The sequence below is a fragment of the Thalassophryne amazonica genome, chromosome 19, assembly GCF_902500255.1.
Source record: "Thalassophryne amazonica chromosome 19, fThaAma1.1, whole genome shotgun sequence".
In the NCBI taxonomy this organism is placed as follows: domain Eukaryota; kingdom Metazoa; phylum Chordata; class Actinopteri; order Batrachoidiformes; family Batrachoididae; genus Thalassophryne; species Thalassophryne amazonica.
In genome coordinates this window covers 18,602,401-18,623,612 of record NC_047121.1, presented here as the reverse complement: position 1 = coordinate 18,623,612, position 21,212 = coordinate 18,602,401, and the positions used below count along the sequence as shown (strand labels likewise).

General features: G+C 41.9%; 1 protein-coding gene across 2 annotated transcripts in view; it reads right to left on the bottom strand.

Annotated features, from left to right (window-relative positions):
• The window catches only part of exoc3l4 (exocyst complex component 3-like 4), a 64,809-nt gene that overhangs the window by 18,808 nt on the left and 24,789 nt on the right, over positions 1 to 21,212 (bottom strand). For both annotated transcript variants that reach the window (XM_034195511.1, XM_034195510.1), the window contains 4 exons: positions 18,427 to 18,544; positions 16,062 to 16,187; positions 14,850 to 14,950; positions 9,157 to 9,255 (listed from right to left, as the gene is read on the bottom strand). In XM_034195511.1, coding sequence (XP_034051402.1) covers positions 9,157 to 9,255; positions 14,850 to 14,950; positions 16,062 to 16,187; positions 18,427 to 18,544 — 444 coding nt within the window. The remainder of the gene's footprint in view (positions 1 to 9,156; positions 9,256 to 14,849; positions 14,951 to 16,061; positions 16,188 to 18,426; positions 18,545 to 21,212) is intronic.

Here is a 21,212-nt window from a genome sequence, read left to right as displayed (position 1 = left end):
TATTCCTGCCATTTTTTTGAAGCCATTTGTTAATAGTCCTTGGTCTTGCGCTCCAACTATAATTCTTTCCCCATCAAAACCAAGTTCTCCGTTTGTAAGCCAGCGCACAGATCCTTCTTTGTCTATGTATTCTTTTTCAAGTTCTTCTTGGAATCGGCCAGCCCTTTTGTGCTGTTTCCATCTATTCATTCGATGTTTTTGTTCTCTTTTGCTGTATTTTTCCCTGGCCTGTCTTGCTAGTGTCGTTGCAGGTGTCAGCTCATTACTTTCTCTCTCTCGCAAAAGATCTCCGCCAAAGTTTTCTGCCAATTTTATAATAGAGGTCTGTTGTGGCATAGTCTTAATATGATGTTGCATAACCTTTTTCATAACTTCTTCTTGAGAGCTCTTTAAGTACTGCCCAATACTTATTATAGATGCTCTATAAGCCTGGTTGATCTCCACTAGACCTAAGCCGCCTTCTCGACGAGGGAGATATATTCTATCCATACATTGATTTCTGTATGTAATTTTATGTAGGGTGAGCATCTTCCTAGTTTTAGTATCTAATTTGTTAAGCTCACCCTGTGGCCAGTCTACTATGCCAAAGCCATAGCTCAACACAGGCAATGCAAACTGGTTTATGGCCGTGATCTTGTCAATGAAGACCTGTAGGTCATCCAGGTCCTATGGAGAGTGAAGGAAGAAGGATTTTGTTTCTTAGACAGTGTTGGGACTGTTTACACAGAGACTGCTACCTGCTGCTTTGGACTTGAACTAACAGTCTTTTTCAAGACTTTTTAACTTTTTACTTTTTTTTTTTTTTTAACTTTTTACTGTGCTCCAACGCCTAAGGAAGACCTCTAACGGTCGAAACATCGCGACGGAGCACTTTTATCAGCTAACTTTCATTAGCATTGGCAGGCTAACTAGCTTGCTAACGCTTTCGTTTTTATTTTTTTTTTATTTTTATTTTATTTTAGCACCGTTGTCGTGCGTTGCCTGTGCTGCTTCATGGCCTGTTTGGTGCCTTGATTGGGGCACTCCTTCTGCTGAATCACCTCTGGATTATTTGCACATTATTCACTTTGTGTGTTTTTGGGAATCCGCTAGCTTAGCGTAGCTACTAGCTCTTAGCCGATTAGCATGGCGGCTTCTCCTGTCTCTCCCGCACTTTTCTGCTCTGGGTGTGAAATGTTTAGTTATTCCTCGGCCTCCTTTAGCAGTAACGGTACTTGTAATAAGTGCAGCTTATTCGTAGCTTTGGAGGCCAGGCTGGGCGAAGTGGAGGCTCGGCTCCGCACAGTGGAAAATTCTACAGCTAGCCAGGCCCCTGTAGTCGGTGCGGACCAAGGTAGCTTAGCCGCCGTTAGTTCCCCCCTGGCAGATCCCGTGCAGTCGGGAAAGCAGGCTGACTGGGTGACTGTGAGGAGGAAGCGTAGCCCTAAACAGAAGCCCCGTGTACACCGTCAACCCGTTCACATCTCTAACCGTTTTTCCCCACTCGACGACACACCCGCCGAGGATCAAACTCTGGTTATTGGCGACTCCGTTTTGAGAAATGTGAAGTTAGCGACATCAGCAACCATTGTCAATTGTCTTCCGGGGGCCAGAGCAGGCGACATCGAAGGACATTTGAAATTGCTGGCTAAGGCTAAGCGTAAATTTGGTAAGATTGTAATTCACGTCGGCAGTAATGACACTCGGTTACGCCAATCGGAGGTCACTAAAATTAACATTGAATCGGTGTGTAACTTTGCAAAAACAATGTCGGACTCTGTTGTTTTCTCTGGGCCCCTCCCCAATCAGACCGGGAGTGACATGTTTAGCCGCATGTTCTCCTTGAATTGCTGGCTGTCTGAGTGGTATCCAAAAAATGAGGTGGGCTTCATTGATAATTGGCAAAGCTTCTGGGGAAAACCTGGTCTTGTTAGGAGAGACGGCATCCATCCCACTTTAGAGGGAGCAGCTCTCATTTCTAGAAATCTGGCCAATTTTTTTGGATCCTCCAAACTGTGACTGTCTAGCGTTGGGACCAGGAGGCAGAGCTGTGGTCTTATACACCTCTCTGCAGCTTCTCTCCCCCTGCCATCCCCTTATTACCCCATCCCCGTAGAGACGGTGCCTGCTCCCAGACCACCAATAACTAGCAAAAATCTATTTAAGCATAAAAATTCAAAAAGAAAAAATAATATAGCACCTTCAACTGCACCACAGACTAAAACAGTTAAATGTGGTCTATTAAACATTAGGTCTCTTTCTTCTAAGTCCCTGTTGGTAAATGATATAATAATTGATCAACGTATTGATTTATTCTGCCTAACAGAAACTTGGTTACAGCAGGATGAATATGTTAGTTTAAATGAGTCAACACCCCCGAGTCACACTAACTGTCAGAATGCTCGTAGCACGGGCCGGGGCGGAGGATTAGCAGCAATCTTCCATTCCAGCTTATTAATTAATCAAAAACCTAGACAGAGCTTTAATTCATTTGAAAGCTTGTCTCTTAGTCTTGTCCATCCAAATTGGAAGTCCCAAAAACCAGTTTTATTTGTTATTATCTATCGTCCACCTGGTCGTTACTGTGAGTTTCTCTGTGAATTTTCAGACCTTTTGTCTGACTTAGTGCTTAGCTCAGATAAGATAATTATAGTGGGCGATTTTAACATCCACACAGATGCTGAGAATGACAGCCTCAACACTGCATTTAATCTATTATTAGACTCTATCGGCTTTGCTCAAAAAGTAAATGAGTCCACCCACCACTTTAATCATATTTTAGATCTTGTTCTGACTTATGGTATGGAAATAGAAGACTTAACAGTATTCCCTGAAAACTCCCTTCTGTCTGATCATTTTTTAATAACATTTACATTTACCCTGATGGACTACCCTGCAGTGGGGAATAAGTTTCATTACACTAGAAGTCTTTCAGAAAGCGCTGTAACTAGGTTTAAGGATATGATTCCTTCTTTATGTTCTCTAATGTCATATACCAACACAGAGCAGAGTAGCTACCTAAACTCTGTAAGGGAGCTAGAGTATCTCGTCAATAGTTTTACATCCTCATTGAAGACAACTTTGGATGCTGTAGCTCCTCTGAAAAAGAGAGCTTTAAATCAGAAGTGTCTGACTCCGTGGTATAACTCACAAACTCGTAGCTTAAAGCAGATAACCCGTAAGTTGGAGAGGAAATGGCGTCTCACTAATTTAGAAGATCTTCACTTAGCCTGGAAAAAGAGTTTGTTGCTCTATAAGAAAGCCCTCCGTGAAGCTAGGACATCTTTCTACTCATCACTAATTGAAGAAAATAAGAACAACCCCAGGTTTCTTTTCAGCACTGTAGCCAGGCTGACAAAGAGTCAGAGCTCTATTGAGCTGAGTATTCCATTAACTTTAACTAGTGATGACTTCATGACTTTCTTTGCTAACAAAATTTTGACTATTAGAGAAAAAATTACTCATAACCATCCCAAAGATGTATCGTTATCTTTGGCTGCTTAGAAGCATGGTGTCTAACCAGATCGTTACTCTGGATGGCATTTCCCTGATCTCTGGTAATACTGTGAGAAATCTTGGAGTTATTTTTGATCAGGATATGTCATTCAAAGCGCATATTAAACAAATATGTAGGACTGCCTTTTTTCATTTACGCAATATCTCTACAATCAGAAAGGTCTTGTCTCATAGTGATGCTGAAAAACTAATTCATGCATTTATTTCCTCTAGGCTGGACTATTGTAATTCATTATTATCAGGTTGTCCTAAAAGTTCCCTAAAAAGCCTTCAGTTGGTTCAGAATGCTGCAGCTAGAGTACTGACGGGGACTAGCAGGAGAGAGCATATCTCACCCGTGTTGGCCTCTCTTCATTGGCTTCCTGTTAATTCTAGAATAGAATTTAAAATTCTTCTTCTTACTTATAAGGTTTTGAATAATCAGGTCCCATCTTATCTTAGGGACCTCGTAGTACCATATTACCCCATTAGAGCGCTTCGCTCTCAGACTGCGGGCTTACTTGTAGTTCCTAGGGTTTGTAAGAGTAGAATGGGAGGCAGAGCCTTCAGCTTTCAGGCTCCTCTCCTGTGGAACCAGCTCCCAATTCAGATCAGGGAGACAGATACCCTCTCTACTTTTAAGATTAGGCTTAAAACTTTCCTTTTCGCTAAGGCTTATAGTTAGGGCTGGATCGGGTGACCCTGGACCATCCCTTGGTTATGTTGCTTTAGACGTAGACTGTGGGGGGGTTCCCATGATGCACTGTTTCTTTCTTTTTTTTGCTCCGTATGCATCACTCTGCATTTAATCATTAGTGATCGATCTCTGCCCCCCTTCTCGGCATGTCTTTTTCCTGGTTCTTTCCCTCAGCCCCAACCAGTCTCAGCAGAAGACTGCCCCTCCCTGAGCCTGGTTCTGCTGGAGGTTTCTTCCTGTTAAAAGGGAGTTTTTCCTTCCCACTGTGGCTAAGTGCTTGCTCATAGGGGGTCGTTTTGACCGTTGGGGTTTTTCATGGTTATTGTATGGCCTTGCCTTGCAATATGGAGCGCCTTGGGGCAACTGTTTGTTGTGATTTGGCGCTATATAAGAAAAAAGTTGATTGATTGATTGATTGATCTTGTTCTTTGGTATCAATTCTGATTTACAGATCTTCTTTAAGCGGTTTAAGTATTCTTGTGTTACTTTCTCTCTCATTTTTTTATGCTCTATTGTAGTATTTTCTTCAATTCCCAGATATTTGTACGTGGAATCCTCAGCCAAATCTTCAATAACGTTCCCCTCATCCAACTGTATATTTTCTGTGACCTGCTTTTTACCACCTCTGATTGTACATTTAGAGCACTTATCCAGCCCAAATTCCATACCGATTTCCTTAGAAAAAGTATGGACTGCCTCCACTAATCTCCTGAGTCCCCTCTCTGAATCTGCAAATATTTTCAAGTCGTCCATAAACAGAAGGTGACTCACCACCTGTTTATGTTTTCTTCCTCTACCTCCATCTAAGTCATACCCAATGTCCAATTCCTTGAGGATCTTGCTTAATGGATCAATACTAAGACAAAAAAGGAGTGGAGAGAGACTATCTCCCTGGAATATCCCTCGCGTCACTTTTATGTCTGGGATTATTATCTGCCCCTCTGCATGGTTTAGAGTGATGGTGGTGTTCCACTTATTCATTTGTGTTTTCAAGAGAGATCTTACTTCCTTATTGATGTTATAAAGTTCTAGGCATCTCATAATCCATGAATGTGGGATTTTATCAAATGCCTTTTTATAGTCAATCCAAGCCATGCTGAGGTTTCTCCTCCTTCTTTTGCAGTCCTCCAGGATAGCATTGTCTATCAATAACTGGTCTTTAGCGCCTAATCTTTTTCTGAGACAACCTTTCTGCTCATTCTCCAGGTAGCCACCAGTGTCCAAATGTTCATAAACGGCATCGGCTATAATTCCTGTCAGCCATTTATAAGTTGTTGTTAAGCAACAGATGGGTCTATACTTGTTGGGGAGCTGCGTTTCCTTGGTCTTTGGGAGTAGGGTTGTGTTCCCAGTCGATAGCCAGTCTGGTGTGTCCTCTTTTCCGTTCAATATTTTTGTGAAAGCCGCGGCATAATGGTGGTGCAGTGCTGTCAGCCTTTTTAACCAAAAATTTGGAACTTTATCAATGCCAGGTGCCTTGAAGTTACTATATTCATGAATTTTATTTCTTATCAATTCTTCAGTTATGATCATTGCTGGCATTTGCTGTTTATCTTTGTTTTTCCGTTTTATTATTTCAATCCACTCAGCCTCTTGGTGCTGTTTAGAGTCTTCAAACAATGGTCTCCAGAACCTCTCAACTGGCTGTTGTACTTCTACTGTATCATTTACCATATTTCTATAGACTAGTCTAGGGTTGTTTGCAAACTGCTTGTTTATCTGTTTGGCCTTTATTTTCTTATCTTTGTTTCTAATTTGAGCAGCTAATGCTTTCACTATGGCTTGGTGCTCAGCCAGCCTCGCAGCCAGTTGTTTATCTTCAATATTGAATTTTCTTTTAATGCGATAGATTTTTCGAAGAAGGTTCCTTTTTTGACTTTGGCCTCCCAGAAATATCGACATCTGGGAGATCTCTGCTCTAAGGCGACTAATTTTCTGTTGTAATGTCTTTTTCCACCGCGGCACGCTATTCCTTTTCCTGATTTTGATTGTTCTGTCCGAATAATGGGGAACTAATTTACTTTGTATGTACCATGCCGCTCCATAATTTACACAATTTATTTCTGATAATGTGGTTCCTTGTGGGACCAGTTTAGTCAATCCCAGGTTGACTTTCTGCAGCATACTTTTGAACTTTTTATTCTCCTTTAATTTTATCAATTTAGGGCGCTCATCCACTTCAATTCTCCTCGCTTCCTCAATTTTATTTGCCAATTCTTCTTCCAGCTCTAGTTGCTCTAGGTCCAAATGAATCTGTACATTGTTTTCTGGACAAATTGGTGTATGGCTTGTTTTTTGGTGAGACAATGCTTGGTGTCTTTTTTGTGGAGGTGGTGTTTGATTTCCATCTTGTTGTGTTGATGCCTGATTCCGACTTCTCCTTTGGTGTGTGAGGCTGGCTTGATCTGATGTTCTTTTTGGTGGTGCAATGGGTTGTGTAAGGGGGCAGATGCCTTCCTTGACCATTTGCTCAGCCTCTTGCTGCATCTCATGTAGTTCAATATCCGTGAAATGTTTTTGTACAATAAAGTTGTGTTTCTGGGTGGTAAGTCGGCCCCTTGGTATATCTTTTTTACTTGGGCAATGATGGTAAAATATTCTTTGCCACTCTTTACTTCGTTCTCTCTGGTTGGTGTATTTTATTTTCGCATATTCGATTGCCCACAACAATACCCACTCTTCCTCCCTCTTCCACTGACTCCCCTCAAACTCAAGCCGTTTCCCCTCCTCCATCGACTGATGATCCTTTATTACTTCATTGTGGGCTTCTTCCTTTATTTTTTCTATGTCCTCTGCTGTCAAATATTTTGTAACTTGAGAGGCAATCGATTGTAATTTTGCAGTTGTGGTGGCTTCTTTCTTTTCCACTGGTAAATCCGCTTCTTTTATCTTCTCCTCAAATACTGCCTTTTTTCTCCTGCCCCACTTCTCATGTCTTGAGTAAGCGAAGCAGTAGAAGATTGTTTTCTTCTCTTCAATGGTCCAAGTAACAGTGGCGTATTTTCGTAGATTTCTTTTTGGCCTTTGAGGCTGTTGCTGCTGGAGTCCAGGATCAGAGCTATGCTGATCTGATGGGTTATCCAGTTGAGTGCTCTCGCAGGGGAGGTCATTCCCTGCAGCACTAAGAGAAGTTGCACCATTACTTTCCTCACACACCCTGGTGCCTAGGCGTGATTTGGGGACCTTTTTATCCTGGGAGACATCCGGCCAGTACAATTTGCCATTTTTCGACTTTTCCATATTTGCTTTGTGGAGTTTTTAGCTAGGGTTTGTTTTCACTGAAACGTCCTCATACAGAGATCTCTCCCCGCAAACCCTCTTCACAGTGGGACCGAGGACATTTGAGGCAAATGTCCAGTAGGAACTCCAACCCAGACGTCTTAGTATACCTGCCCAGCAGTTTGGTCAAATGCCTCCGGAGAAATGCTAACTAAATTACAGATTATTCAAAATACGGCTGCTCGTATAGCACTTAAGTGCAGTTATAGGACTAACATCATTACAATACATAAAAATTTAAACTGGCTGTTAGTTAAAGACAGACTTTTATATTCACTGATCATTTTTACCAGAAAGATTATTGTCACTAAGTTACCTTTTATTTTGTTTAAGAATTTCTCTTTCAGTTCAGAAAATCATAGTTACATTACCAGACATGCTGTGGTGGGAAACTTTACGCTACCTGTAGCCAGGACAAATGCCATAAAGAACACTGTCATATTCATGGGTATGAAGGAATGGAATTTATTACTGGAATGCATTAACTCACTTCAAATGAATGTTTTTTTAAGGAACTTCTAAAGCTGCATCTGTTGACATAACGAACAACCTGGGTTTAACTGTTGATCATTTATAGACACGTTTTTTTTTGTGTATATAGTCTGACCAGGTATGATGATTAATTTGTTTGGAATTTGATTTATTGTTTTGTTTTATTTTTTCCCTTTTTATTTTTTATTTTTTTGAATGCATTTTGATTAATGTTTATTGTGTTTGTAGACTTGTGTGGACCCCAGGAAGAGTAGCTGCAGCAGCACTGCAGCTAATGCGGATCCAAATAAACAAATATAAACAAGTCTGTATTAAAGACCCGTCATTTGTTTGCTGAAAAGTGCTAATGATGAGAAAGCCAGGTAATAGACATAAAATCTGCAGTTACAAGGGTATTTGCATCATGAAAACCACATGAGCTGTTTCCTCTGTAGAAGGAATTTTGGTGGTTCATGCACTTGTTTCCTCTCCTCTTCACTTTTCTGGCAACCCAAGTTTCCCTGAAATCACGTGACACTCAACTCTGACAATGTGAGCTGTCTTCAGTCTGATATAATGTAATTAACACTTGATGTCTGCGTGCCGCTTCCTCCCACTGGAGGGGGCGGTTGAAAGGAGACTTATGCTGGTTGCTGTAAATGGAAAACATGTTCCACAGCACGTCTCTCCTTCTGCCGCTGTCACACTTTACAGTCAACACTGCTGTCTGTAGACCAAACACACCAAAACTGACAGCTATACAACATCACTGCATATGAAACACTAGACTTATCTCTACCAAGGAGGTAATGTTTCAGTGCTGTTTGTTTGACTTGAATTACACAAAAAGTACTGAACCAATTTTCATGAAAGTTCATGAAACACTGGAGTATGGGTTAAGGAGGAAACCAGTAACTTCTGGAGTGGATGAAATTACTATTATCACTACCATTACTATGTTATTACAGCTGTTGACATCACCTGTTTGAAATTTCAGCATTTCATGAAAACGAAAGTATCACCTTAAGTTAAATCACTTTGCAACTGTGACAGGCGTCAACAACAACAGGCGGTTGAATTTTAAACCACACCCTGGCTTCCACTGCAAACCTTCTTCATGTCATTACAAAAGCGAAAGCAGGTGGTGCAGGGCTTCTGTGAGGAGGAAGGCAGGGCGTCTACCTTGTGGTTTTGTCCCAGTGATGTAAGAGCTTCCAGGAAGGTGTGCTACTTACTGTAAATCGGTGAAGCTGTTTATGTATGTGATGTGATACTGGGTCCAAAGAGGGTTTGAGGGCTCAGTGTCACAGTGATGTTTGAACTCTGTCATGAACCTGCAGAGGACAGAAACACACAGGACATTAACCCTGTTTCAGGTCCAGATTCCAGAAGGACACCAAGCGAAGTTAATTTACAAATGTTATCATGCAGTAAGAACAGTAACAGGGACACCTGACAGCAGCCTGCAGTGGCAGGCACAGGCAACCAAAAAGAAAACACACCTTTGATAAAAACAAATCCGCTAACACTTCAGTAATTAGATGATCTAAAACACAAGCTCAAACATTTATCCAAAGATACCAATGAACACTAACCCCTAATATTAATCATATTAATTTGCCTTTGCCTTTTTTACAAGCCCAGTTCCAATGAAGTTGGGACGTTGCGTAAAATGCAAATAAAAACAATACAATTATTTGCAAATCCTCTTCAACCTATATTCAATTGAATACACCACAAAGACAAGATATTTAATGTTTAAACTGATAGACTTTATTGCTTTTGTGCAAATATTTGCACATTTTGAAATGGATGCCTGTAACACGTTTCAAAAAACCTGGGGCAGTGGTATGTTTACCACTGTGTTGTTACATCACCTTTCCTTCTAACAACACTCAATAAGCATTTGGGAACTGAGGACATTAATTGTTGTAGGTGGAATTCTTTCTGATTCTTGCTTGATGTACGACTTCAGTTGTTCAACAGTCCGGGGTCTCCGTGGTCATATTTTGCACTTCATAATGTGCCACACATTTTCAATGGGTGACAAGTCTGGACTGCAGGCAGGCCAGTCTAGTACCCGCACTCTTTTACTACGAAGCCACACTGTTGTAACACGTGCAGAATGTGGCTTGACATTGTCTTGTCGCAATAAGCAGGGACGTCCCTGAAAAAGATGTTGCTTGGCTGGCAGCATGTGTTGCTCCAAAACCTGGATGTATCTTTCAGCATTGATGGTGTCATCACAGATGTGTAAATTGCCCATGCCATGGACAATAACACACCCCCATACCATCACAGATGCTGGCTTTTGAACTTTGCGCTGATAATCTGGATGCTCTTTTTCCTCTTTTTTTCCGGAGGACACGACATCCATGATTTCCAAAAACAATTTGAAATGTGGACTCATCAGACCACAGCACACTTTTCCACTTTGCGTCTGTCCATTTCAAATGAGAAGGGGGCAGCGTTTCTGGATGTTGTTGATGTATGGCTTTCACTTTGCTTGGTAGAGTTTTAACTTGTACTTGTTGATGTAGCACCGAACTGTGTTAACTGACAATGGTCTTCTGAAGTGTTCCTGAGCCCACGCTGTAAGATCCTTTACACAATGACGTTGGTTTTTAATGCAGTGCCACCTGAGGGATCAAAGGTCATGGGCATTCAGTGTTGGTTTTTGGCCTTGCTGTTTACATGTAGAAAGTTCTCCAGATTCTCTGAATCTTCTGATTATATTATGGGCTGTAGATGATGGAATCCCTAAATTCCTTGCAGTTGAACGTTGAGAAACATTGTTCTTAATCTGTTGGACTATTTTTTCATGCAGTTGTTCACAAAGTGGTGATCCTCACCCAATCTTTGCTTGTGAACGGCTGAGCCTTTTGGGGATGCTCCTTTTATACCCAATCATGACACTCACCTGTTTCCAATTAGGTGTTCTTTGAGCATTCATCAACTTTCCCAGTATTATGTTGCCACTGTCCCAGCTTTTTTGAAATGTGTTGCAGGCATCCTTTTCAAAATGAGCAAATATTTGCACAAAAACAAAAGGTTTATCAGTTTGAACATTAAATATCTTGTCTTTGTGGTGTATTCAATTGAATATAGGTTGAAGAGGATTTGCAAATCATTGTATTCTGTTTTTATTTACACTCAACAAAAATATAAATGCAACACTTTTGGTTTTGCTCCCATTTTGTATGAGATGAACTCAAAGATCTAAAACTTTTTCCACATACACAATATCACCATTTCCCTCAAATACGTATTGTTCACAAACCAGTCTAAATCTGTGATAGTGAGCACTTCTCCTTTGCTGAGATAATCCATCCCACCTCACAGGTGTGCCATATCAAGATGCTGATTAGACACCATGATTAGTGCACAGGTGTGCCTTAGACTGTCCACAATAAAAGGCCACTCTGAAAGGTGCAGTTTTGTTTTATTGGGGGTGGGGGGGATACCAGTCAGTATCTGGTGTGACCACCATTTGCCTCATGCAGTGCAACACATCTCCTTCGCATAGAGTTGATCAGGTTGTCAATTGTGGCCTGTGGAATGTTGGTCCACTCCTCTTCAATGGCTGTGCGAAGTTGCTGGATATTGGCAGGAACTGGTACACGCTGTCATATACGCCGGTCCAGAGCATCCCAAACATGCTCAGTGCGTGACATGTCCGGTGAGTATGCCGGCCATGCAAGAACTGGGACATTTTCAGCTTCCAAGAATTGTGTACAGATCCTTGCAACATGGGGCCGTGCATTATCCTGCTGCAACATGAGGTGATGTTCTTGGATGTATGGCACAATAACGGGCCTCAGGATCTCGTCACGGTATCTCTGTGCATTCAAAATGCCATCAATAAAATGCACCTGTGTTCTTCGTCCATAACAGATGCCTGCCCATACCATGACCCCACCACCACCATGGGCCACTCGATCCACAACATTGACATCAGAAAACCGCTCACCCACATGACGCCACACACGCTGTCTGCCATCTGCCCTGGACAGTGTGAACCGGGATTCATCCGTTAAGAGAACACCTCTCCAATGTGCCAAACACCAGCGAATGTGAGCATTTGCCCACTCAAGTCGGTTACGACGATGAACTGGAGTCAGGTCGAGACACCGATGAGGATGACGAGCATGCAGATGAGCTTCCCTGAGACGGTTTCTGACAGTTTGTGCAGAAATTCTTTGGTTATGCAAACCGATTGTTTCAGCAGCTGTCCGAGTGGCTGGTCTCAGGCGATCTTGGAGGTGAACATGCTGGATGTGGAGGTCCTGGGCTGGTGTGGTTACACGTGGTCTGCGGTTGTCAGGCTGGTTGGATGTACTGCCAAATTCTCTGAAACGCCTTTGGAGACGGCTTATGGTAGAGAAATGAACATTCAATACACAAGCAACAGCTCTGGTTGACATTTCTGCTGTCAGCATGCCAATTGCACGCTCCCTCAAATCTTGCGACATCTGTGGCATTGTGCTGTGTGATAAAACTGCACCTTTCAGAGTGGCCTTTTATTGTGGGCAGTCTAAGGCACACCTGTGCACTAATCATGGTGTCTAATCAGCATCTTGGTATGGCACACCTGTGAGGTGGGATGGATTATCTCAGCAAAGGAGAAGTGCTCACTATCACAGATTTAGACTGGTTTGTGAACAATATTTGAGGGAAATGGTGATATTGTGTATGTGGAAAAAGTTTTAGATCTTTGAGTTCATCTCATACAAAATGGGAGCAAAACCAAAAGTGTTGCGTTTATATTTTTGTTGAGTGTACATTTTACACAATGTCTCAACTTCACTGGAATTGGGGTTGTAGCTGTATAACCCTGAAAACCCCAAAAGAGCTGAAATTTTACTATATTGTGGTGTAACCTTGGACATTCCCAAAACGGTTTGGCCTTTGATGATGATCAAGATGCACATAAATTATTAAGTGAACAAATGAAATTGAACATTTAACATACAGTTTATTCACAGTACAGAATTTTTAAATGAATAAGAAACATTAAGAAGAAAGAACTCAAACTGAAAATAACCACTCCTGTGGGCTCCCCACCCACAGGTGAACCACTGGAGTTGGATGCGCTGTCCCATGGGTGACAGTGAAAGTCAATGGCCTCAATGGACCAGATCCGTGCCGCAGAGGCTAGCTCTGGGGGTGTGGAGTGTCATCTCACTGTGGGGGAAGGAGCCGGAGCTTGAGTGGGAGGTGAAGCACTACGAGTTAGATCTGGTGGGCCTCACTAGACACACAGGTTCGGCTGCAGAACCACTCTGGCTGATAGGGGTTAGACTTTATTCCTCTGTGGAGTCCCTCAGGGTGTGAGGTGCCAGGTGGGTGTGGGGATACTCATGAGTCCCCGGCTGAATCCCGCTACATTGGAGTTTACTCTGGTGGACAAGAGGGTTTGTGTGTATGCACCGAACAGCAGTTCAGAGTATTTGATCTTCTTGGAGTCCCTGACTGGAGTCCTACAAGTGGCCGAAATGGGTTTCTGGTGTCTCCTGTAGAGATAGGGTGAGAATCTTAGACATCTGTGGGGAGCTTGGAGTAGAGCCGCTGCTCCTTTGCCTTGAAAGGAGCCAGCTGAGGTGGTTCGGGCATCTGGTAAGGATGCCCCCTGCGTGCCTCCCTAGGGAGGTGTTCAAGGCACATCCATCTGGGAGGAGACCCCAGGGAAGACTCAGGACTAGGTGGAGAGATTATATCTCCACAATGGCCCAGGAACGCCTCGGGATCCTCCAGTCAGAGGTGGTCAATGCGGCCCAGGAAAGGGAAGTCTGGGGCCTCCTTCTGGGGCTCTTGCCCCCAACACCCGATCCGGGATAAGCAGTTTAAGATGTAGGTATACATGTAAACTAATTCATGCATTTACACACATGAAATTAATTGAAGTTTACATTCAATGTACAGTTTATTCACATTACATTTAAATAAATTAATTAATGCATTTATTCTAACTTGACCTGCTGCTCCTGCATCTTCTGGAGGTGATGCTTGTTGCCTTCACATGGTGTCAGTTTTACTTACTGGATCAGGGTTTAAGCTCCATCAGGAACAAACGTATGCTTTTAGGATATGACAACACCCATAATATCTAAAAGCAGAGCGTATTTTGAAAAATGCTGGAGATTTTATTTAAATGTTTCTGCAAAGTGTTTATTGAAAGCACTGTCCAAGTAAAATTGCTTCTTTGTTGTGGTCTATGTAGGTTTCAGTGGATGTGATTAATTAAACTGTAAGACACAATCCAATTAAAGTGATTTGTGTCAACTTATGAAATCTGACTGTATATTTGTGTAATTTTTCTGAAACATTTGCTCATTGTTAATTGATGATTATGACCTTGCTTTCATTTGACTGCTGTACATATGAAAAACTAAGAAGGATGTTTTGGCTTTGGCAGAATTCATTGTTGTGTTTATAGCCTTATAGTATTTTACTGTGGCTTATTCATTCTGATGCTGCTTTTATAGTCTGTGTAACTTATTTCTGCTTCATTTGTTGTGTCAGAAGGCAAACAGACTCCAATAAGTTGTCTTAAAAAGTTTCACCTTTTTTTTTAAAAACAAATAAAATGCAGAGGAGGACAGCATAGGGTTTGAGCTTCAGATAAAAAAGAAAAAAGAATCACACAGCGATGTGGTCATGAGCAAAGAGCAGAATCCTGTTTTGTTTTGTGTTGCAGTGTGTGGGTTTCCCTCATGCCTCTAACGTCCTCTATTACTGCCTTATTTATCTCAAACAAAAGGAAAAAAACCCACAAATGTCTTTCTTAATTTACCTTCCAACACGCGGGTCTGCTGTCACTTGACATTTTGGGGTTTGATTGAAAGAAAAACCTTAAATGTCAAGTTTTTCACAGTCTGTTTCTGATGTTCTGTTGTAGAATAGAACACGTTTGTTTGTGATGACGTACCTACTGGGAAACTCTTTTAGTGCTTCGAGACAGGAACAGATGACTTTCTGCTCCAGCTGTGCATCCAGTGCACGCGTGTTTACTGCATTTCCTTCTACTATCTGTAAAAAATAAATGAGTGAATTAATTAGAAAAACAACAAAACAAAATAAAAAAATAACTACATCATACACTATGATGTAGACCTGCTCTGGCGGTTCTCTACTGCCCCCACATGGAAAAATCACTGTGGTGCAATGGGATGCTTTACAGAAGAAGAAGAAAATAAAACCCTCTGGTGAAAAAAAAAAACGATTGATCATATGTCCTTAACCTCCACCTTCTGACTGTTTTTGTTACTGGGTGTGCACACCCACATCTCACTGTTTGTGCTCCTCGCCAGCAGTACCAGATCCAACAGTCGGGGACGGTGATCACCTGGGAATTCGGGACTTGGCGGCTCCAGTATTCTCTGGGTTCTATGGCGGTGGAAATCGTGTGGTTCCGGCTCTTCTCAGGACAGACGTCTCCTATCCTCGAGCCTGCCCACACGTCACCTTGGTGTATTGACTGCAGTCAGATTCGGTGATTGTATCATCGTTGTGCACATTAACAACATTAAATTGTTACCTTTTGGCTCATCTATTGACCGTTCATTTGCGCCCCCTGTTGTGGGTCCGTGCCACTACACTTTCCCCAACAGCTCTCATGCCAGTTTGTGACGGCATCACAAAAAGTGATTTAATCTGTAGAAAAGCTGAAGAGTTGGAGTGCTACTTGGAACTAAATCTGTTTTTCAGATGGTGCTCTTTGGTAGAGGACTAGTACAGATAAAGTCTTGAAAAGATACCAAGGCACTCATCTAATAAAAAAGTTAAAATGCCTTTATCAAGACTTTAAGTGATTTGATCTGTTAGTTTGTGATATGGTCAAAAAAAAAAAAAGCAACACGATGGTACCACGAAAAACAAAAACGTGACACCGGGTTGGATTGGACTGTCCAGAAACCCCCTTCTTGAATACTTTGTATTGTTGCATTTACTTGGAATACAGTTATCACCAAAATTCGAAGATCAAGTGCAAAGACATGTAATTTAAAGATAATGTTCATGCAGGATTAAGAGGTTTCATATGAACAGATTCAGCTCAGCATCATAATGATTTAAAAACAGCACATGCGGTATTTGAGCCCTGTTATTTCATTTATTTTTGTCAGAATGCAGTGTGTCCTACCGTCCAGATGTCCATGTGAATCTGAGAGTTGAGAAAGTTGTTGTCTATGTCCGGCGGCTTCTTTTCACTCCAAAATTTCTCATTCTCAAGTTCACTGATTTTGTCCAGAGAAGCTTGCATGTCTTCCTACACAAACAAACTCAGATGAAGGTGGCAGTGAACATTTCTTTATGTGATGTACAAAAGAAACGAGATGAAAAACAATGGTGTCCGACTGAAACAAGTTTCATTTGCAAGGTATGAAGTCAAAGTTTTCTTTGTCAAGACGGTAAACCCCAACATAATCAAGTTCCAAATCCGATTAAGGATCAGGGTTTGGCTGCAGGAACCGTGGACAAATTGGTCACATTCATTTAGTTCAGTGATTCCAAAGTGTGCGCCCAGGGTGAAGGTATTTTATTTGGGCCTTGAGAGATCATTAAAAAATAACTCATGAAGTTTAACGTTACCCAAACATATTTGTGACTATTTCTAAAATGAAACCAGAAGTAAGAAAACAACGATATGGGATTTAAATTACATACTATAAGGTCAGAACTTCAAAAACAAGATGTTCTCCTTTTCTTTTATTGACACTATAAATGGAGTATTGTTGGGTTTTAGACTTTGTGGAAGCCTGATCCCGTCAGGTCTTAGGGCCCTGTCCTACTGGGGAGAAGATTAATTGCGCATGAATTGAGTATACAAAGTACGGGCGTTCGTTGTCGTCCGCAACAAAAATGGCCAAAAATGACAAATGTCTCAGTATGAATTACGGATATATTAATAATATATAGCGGATATATGATGAACAATCATGGTTGTATAAACGCATGTAGTGAGGAAACGGATCAGACGCATTGTGATTATCACAGCAGTATTACGGGTGTATTATAATGCATCGCGCACAAAGTTATATCTGTTATAAACACAGGAATAAATAGTGTAACAGCTGCAGACAAGAAGGAAAAACACGCAACTGTTTTATCAAGCCTTGACAATGTAAACAAGTCAAATAATTCCCTTTTTAGATGGCTCAAAATGCTTTCTGCAGCTGGGCCGTTCGGGTGTCCGTGCACGCGCGCGCGAACGGCCCAGCTGCAGCTTCCTCTGTGATTCAGGAGGTGATTAGAGCCGTTTTCAACAGGCAATTTGCAGAATAAAATGTTTAATCTGTCACGAAATTATTATTTTATATACGCAGCATCCAGTGCAGAGCGTGTGGCAGCTGGTAGAACAAAGAACGGAGTCCAGCTGTGAACACAGTGCATCTGATTTGCATCCACCGCAAATCAGATGCAAAGCAGACATAATAAAAATGCCATATTCGTGGCCAATCTGTATGCAGTCGCTACAACTTATTTTAGTCCGTGATGTGGACATGATGGGCACACAAAATATCCGTTTTACACACTGTCCCAGTCCGCTGCCAAGCCGCAAATCCCTGTCAGTTGCGGATATCAGCAGATGACGGCGAATATACAGCGCAGATTGACTATGTATTGAGTATGTATGGAGTATGTAAGGCGGATGTCATCTGCAGCCAAAATTTTGTGCAGCTCAAAAATCCTGGTAACGGAAAAACGTGCTTCTGCGGAATTGCAGACGTGTGCGGGTGTCGGCCGACTCATACAAGTATGTTTCACGCATATTGCGGATGTTAAGCGAATATGAGCCAATTTTGTGCGCAATCCATACGCAAATCCTCCTAAATGCCAGTGGGACAGGGTCCTTAGAAGTGGAGCAGAGTAAGGTCCTCAACTCAACTCAACTCAAACTTTATTTCAGAAGCACATTTAAAACTACGGCGGTCGACCAAATTGCTGTACAATGAAAATGGGCACTGGGTTTACACCCAGTGATAAATAAATATAAAGTTAAAAACAACAAAATAACATAAAATGACAACAGACAATAAAAGAATAAAATAGAATAAAAGATGGAATAAAAGAAAATAAAATGCACCAGCTCATTTGGAAAATGCCATAGAAAAGAGGCGAGTTTTTAAAGAAGATTTAAAACTCTCAAAGGTTTAGGGACGATCGAATATGAAAGGGGAGATGATTCCAAAGCCGAGGCGCAGCCACCACAAAGGCCCTGATCAGTACTTAGATGGGTGATCTGGAGCTGTGTGTGTGTTTCTCCAGGTAACACGAGTTGCCTCAGGAAGGGCAGCCTGCATATAAAACTTGTGCCAAATCCCAATTATTACAAGCTCAGCAGGTGGCAAAGAGGTGCTGATTTGTGTCATCACAGAAACATGATTTACTGCACGGAAACAAAGCAGAATTTGTGGGAACAGAGATAATATCTCCCAGTAAAATTCTAGAACATTCTGCATATTCAAACTCAACAGGCACATGAGTGAACGCTCTTGTGTTCTCACCTTTATTTTGCAGCTGTACTGCTCTTTCAGGTGCTCCAGGAATCCATCCTCCAGGTGGAGGTCAGTGCTCTCAGATTTCATCTCTGGCTGGAGAGAAACACTTCCCATGATCTTCTCACTGTGAAGGCGGAGCAAGATTCCTTCAGATAAGATTCACAATGTTTTACATTCACGCTCAGTGGTCGAGCGGCGCAATAGGAATGTGGAAAACATGCTACTTCATGTTGGGGAATAAAACCTAAAACACTCTGCTGATTCGCATATCAGTTTGACTTTATTGAGGGTAAAGAGTCGAGGGTTTGAGCATCACAGACGTTTAGGGTAAATAAGAAAGCAGAACTTAATAATTTAATGCTTTGGAAACCATCTGAACAAAAATAGTGAAAGATGTCTTGGTGCATCATGTGGACAAATGAGATTTTAGATGGAAATGTGACACCACCCACTTTAACACACACACATTAATACCCGCATGTGTGTGTGTGTGTGGAGGTTGAATTTGTGTACTTCATACTGTGCATTCTTAAAATTAAAAACCTTTGCAAACACAACTGTCAGGTGTCGCTATGCATTTGCGTTATGTTTTTCCTTTTCTTTTTTGTAACTTCACACAACATTCTGAGACTCTTTGCTTGCCTCTACTGGTGGTTGGCTCTCACTGCGGTATTGTATCACTTCCTGTTCCGGAGCACAGCGGTGTTTTTCTGTATCTGTTAGCTGTTTAATCTGCGCAGTTAGATTGATCTAGTTATCTAGATTACGATTTGTTTCCCAGTGTAATCTTTACGTGCCTTAACTAAAGCACTCCTTCTGCTGAATCACCTCTAAATTATTTACACATTATTCACTTTGCGTGTTTTTAGGAATCCGCTAGCTTAGCGTAGCTACTAGCTCTTAGCCGATTTAGCATGGGGGCTTCTCCTGTCTCTCCCGCACTTTTCTGCTCTGGGTGTGAAATGTTTCGTTATTCCTCGGCCTCCTTTAGCAGTAACGGTACTTGTAATAAGTGTAGCTTATTCGTAGCTTTGGAGGCCAGGCTGGGCGAATTGGAGACTCGGCTCCGCACCGTGGAAAATTCTACAGCTAGCCAGGCCCCTGTAGTCGGTGCGGACCAAGGTAGCTTAGCCGCCGTTAGTTCCCCCCTGGCAGATCCCGAGCAGCCGGGAAAGCAGGCTGACTGGGTGACTGTGAGGAGGAAGCGTAGCCCTAAACAGAAGCCCCGTGTACACCGCCAACCCGTTCACATCTCTAACCGTTTTTCCCCACTCGACGACACACCCACCGAGGATCAAACTCTGGTTATTGGCGACTCTGTTTTGCGAAATGTGAAGTTAGCGACACCAGCAACCATAGTCAATTGTCTTCCGGGGGCCAGAGCAGGCGACATTGAAGGAAATTTGAAACTGCTGGCTAAGGCTAAGCGTAAATTTGGTAAGATTGTAATTCACGTCGGCAGTAATGACACCCGGTTACGCCAATCGGAGGTCACTAAAATTAACATTAAATCGGTGTGTAACTTTGCAAAAACAATGTCGGACTCTGTAGTTTTCTCTGGGCCCCTCCCCAATCAGACCGGGAGTGACATGTTTAGCCGCATGTTCTCCTTGAATTGCTGGCTGCCTGAGTGGTGTCCAAAAAATGAGGTGGGCTTCATAGATAATTGGCAAAGCTTCTGGGGAAAACCTGGTCTTGTTAGGAGAGACGGCATCCATCCCACTTTGGATGGAGCAGCTCTCATTTCTAGAAATCTGGCCAATTTTCTTAAATCCTCCAAACCGTGACTATCCAGGGTTGGGACCAGGAAGCAGAGTTGTAGTCTTACACACCTCTCTGCAGCTTCTCTCCCCCTGCCATCCCCTCATTACCCCATCCCCGTAGAGACGGTGCCTGCTCCCAGACTACCAATAACCAGCAAAAATCTATTTAAGCATAAAAATTCAAAAAGAAAAAATAATATAGCACCTTCAACTGCACCACAGACTAAAACAGTTAAATGTGGTCTATTAAACATTAGGTCTCTCTCTTCTAAGTCCCTGTTGGTAAATGATATAATAATTGATCAACATATTGATTTATTCTGCCTTACAGAAACCTGGTTACAGCAGGATGAATATGTTAGTTTAAATGAGTCAACACCCCCGAGTCACACTAACTGTCAGAATGCTCGTAGCACGGGCCGGGGCGGAGGATTAGCAGCAATCTTCCATTCCAGCTTATTAATTAATCAAAAACCCAGACAGAGCTTTAATTCATTTGAAAGCTTGACTCTTAGTCTTGTCCATCCAACACAGATGCTGAGAATGACAGCCTCAACACTGCATTTAATCTATTATTAGACTCTATTGGCTTTGCTCAAAAAGTAAATGAGTCCACCCACCACTTTAATCATATCTTAGATCTTGTTCTGACTTATGGTATGGAAATAGAAGACTTAACAGTATTCCCTGAAAACTCCCTTCTGTCTGATCATTTCTTAATAACATTTACATTTACTCTGATGGACTACCCAGCAGTGGGGAATAAGTTTCATTACACTAGAAGTCTTTCAGAAAGCGCTGTAACTAGGTTTAAGGATATGATTCCTTCTTTATGTTCTCTAATGCCATATACCAACACAGTGCAGAGTAGCTACCTAAACTCTGTAAGTGAGATAGAGTATCTCGTCAATAGTTTTACATCCTCATTGAAGACAACTTTGGATGCTGTAGCTCCTCTAAAAAAGAGAGCTTTAAATCAGAAGTGCCTGACTCCGTGGTATAACTCACAAACTCGTAGCTTAAAGCAGA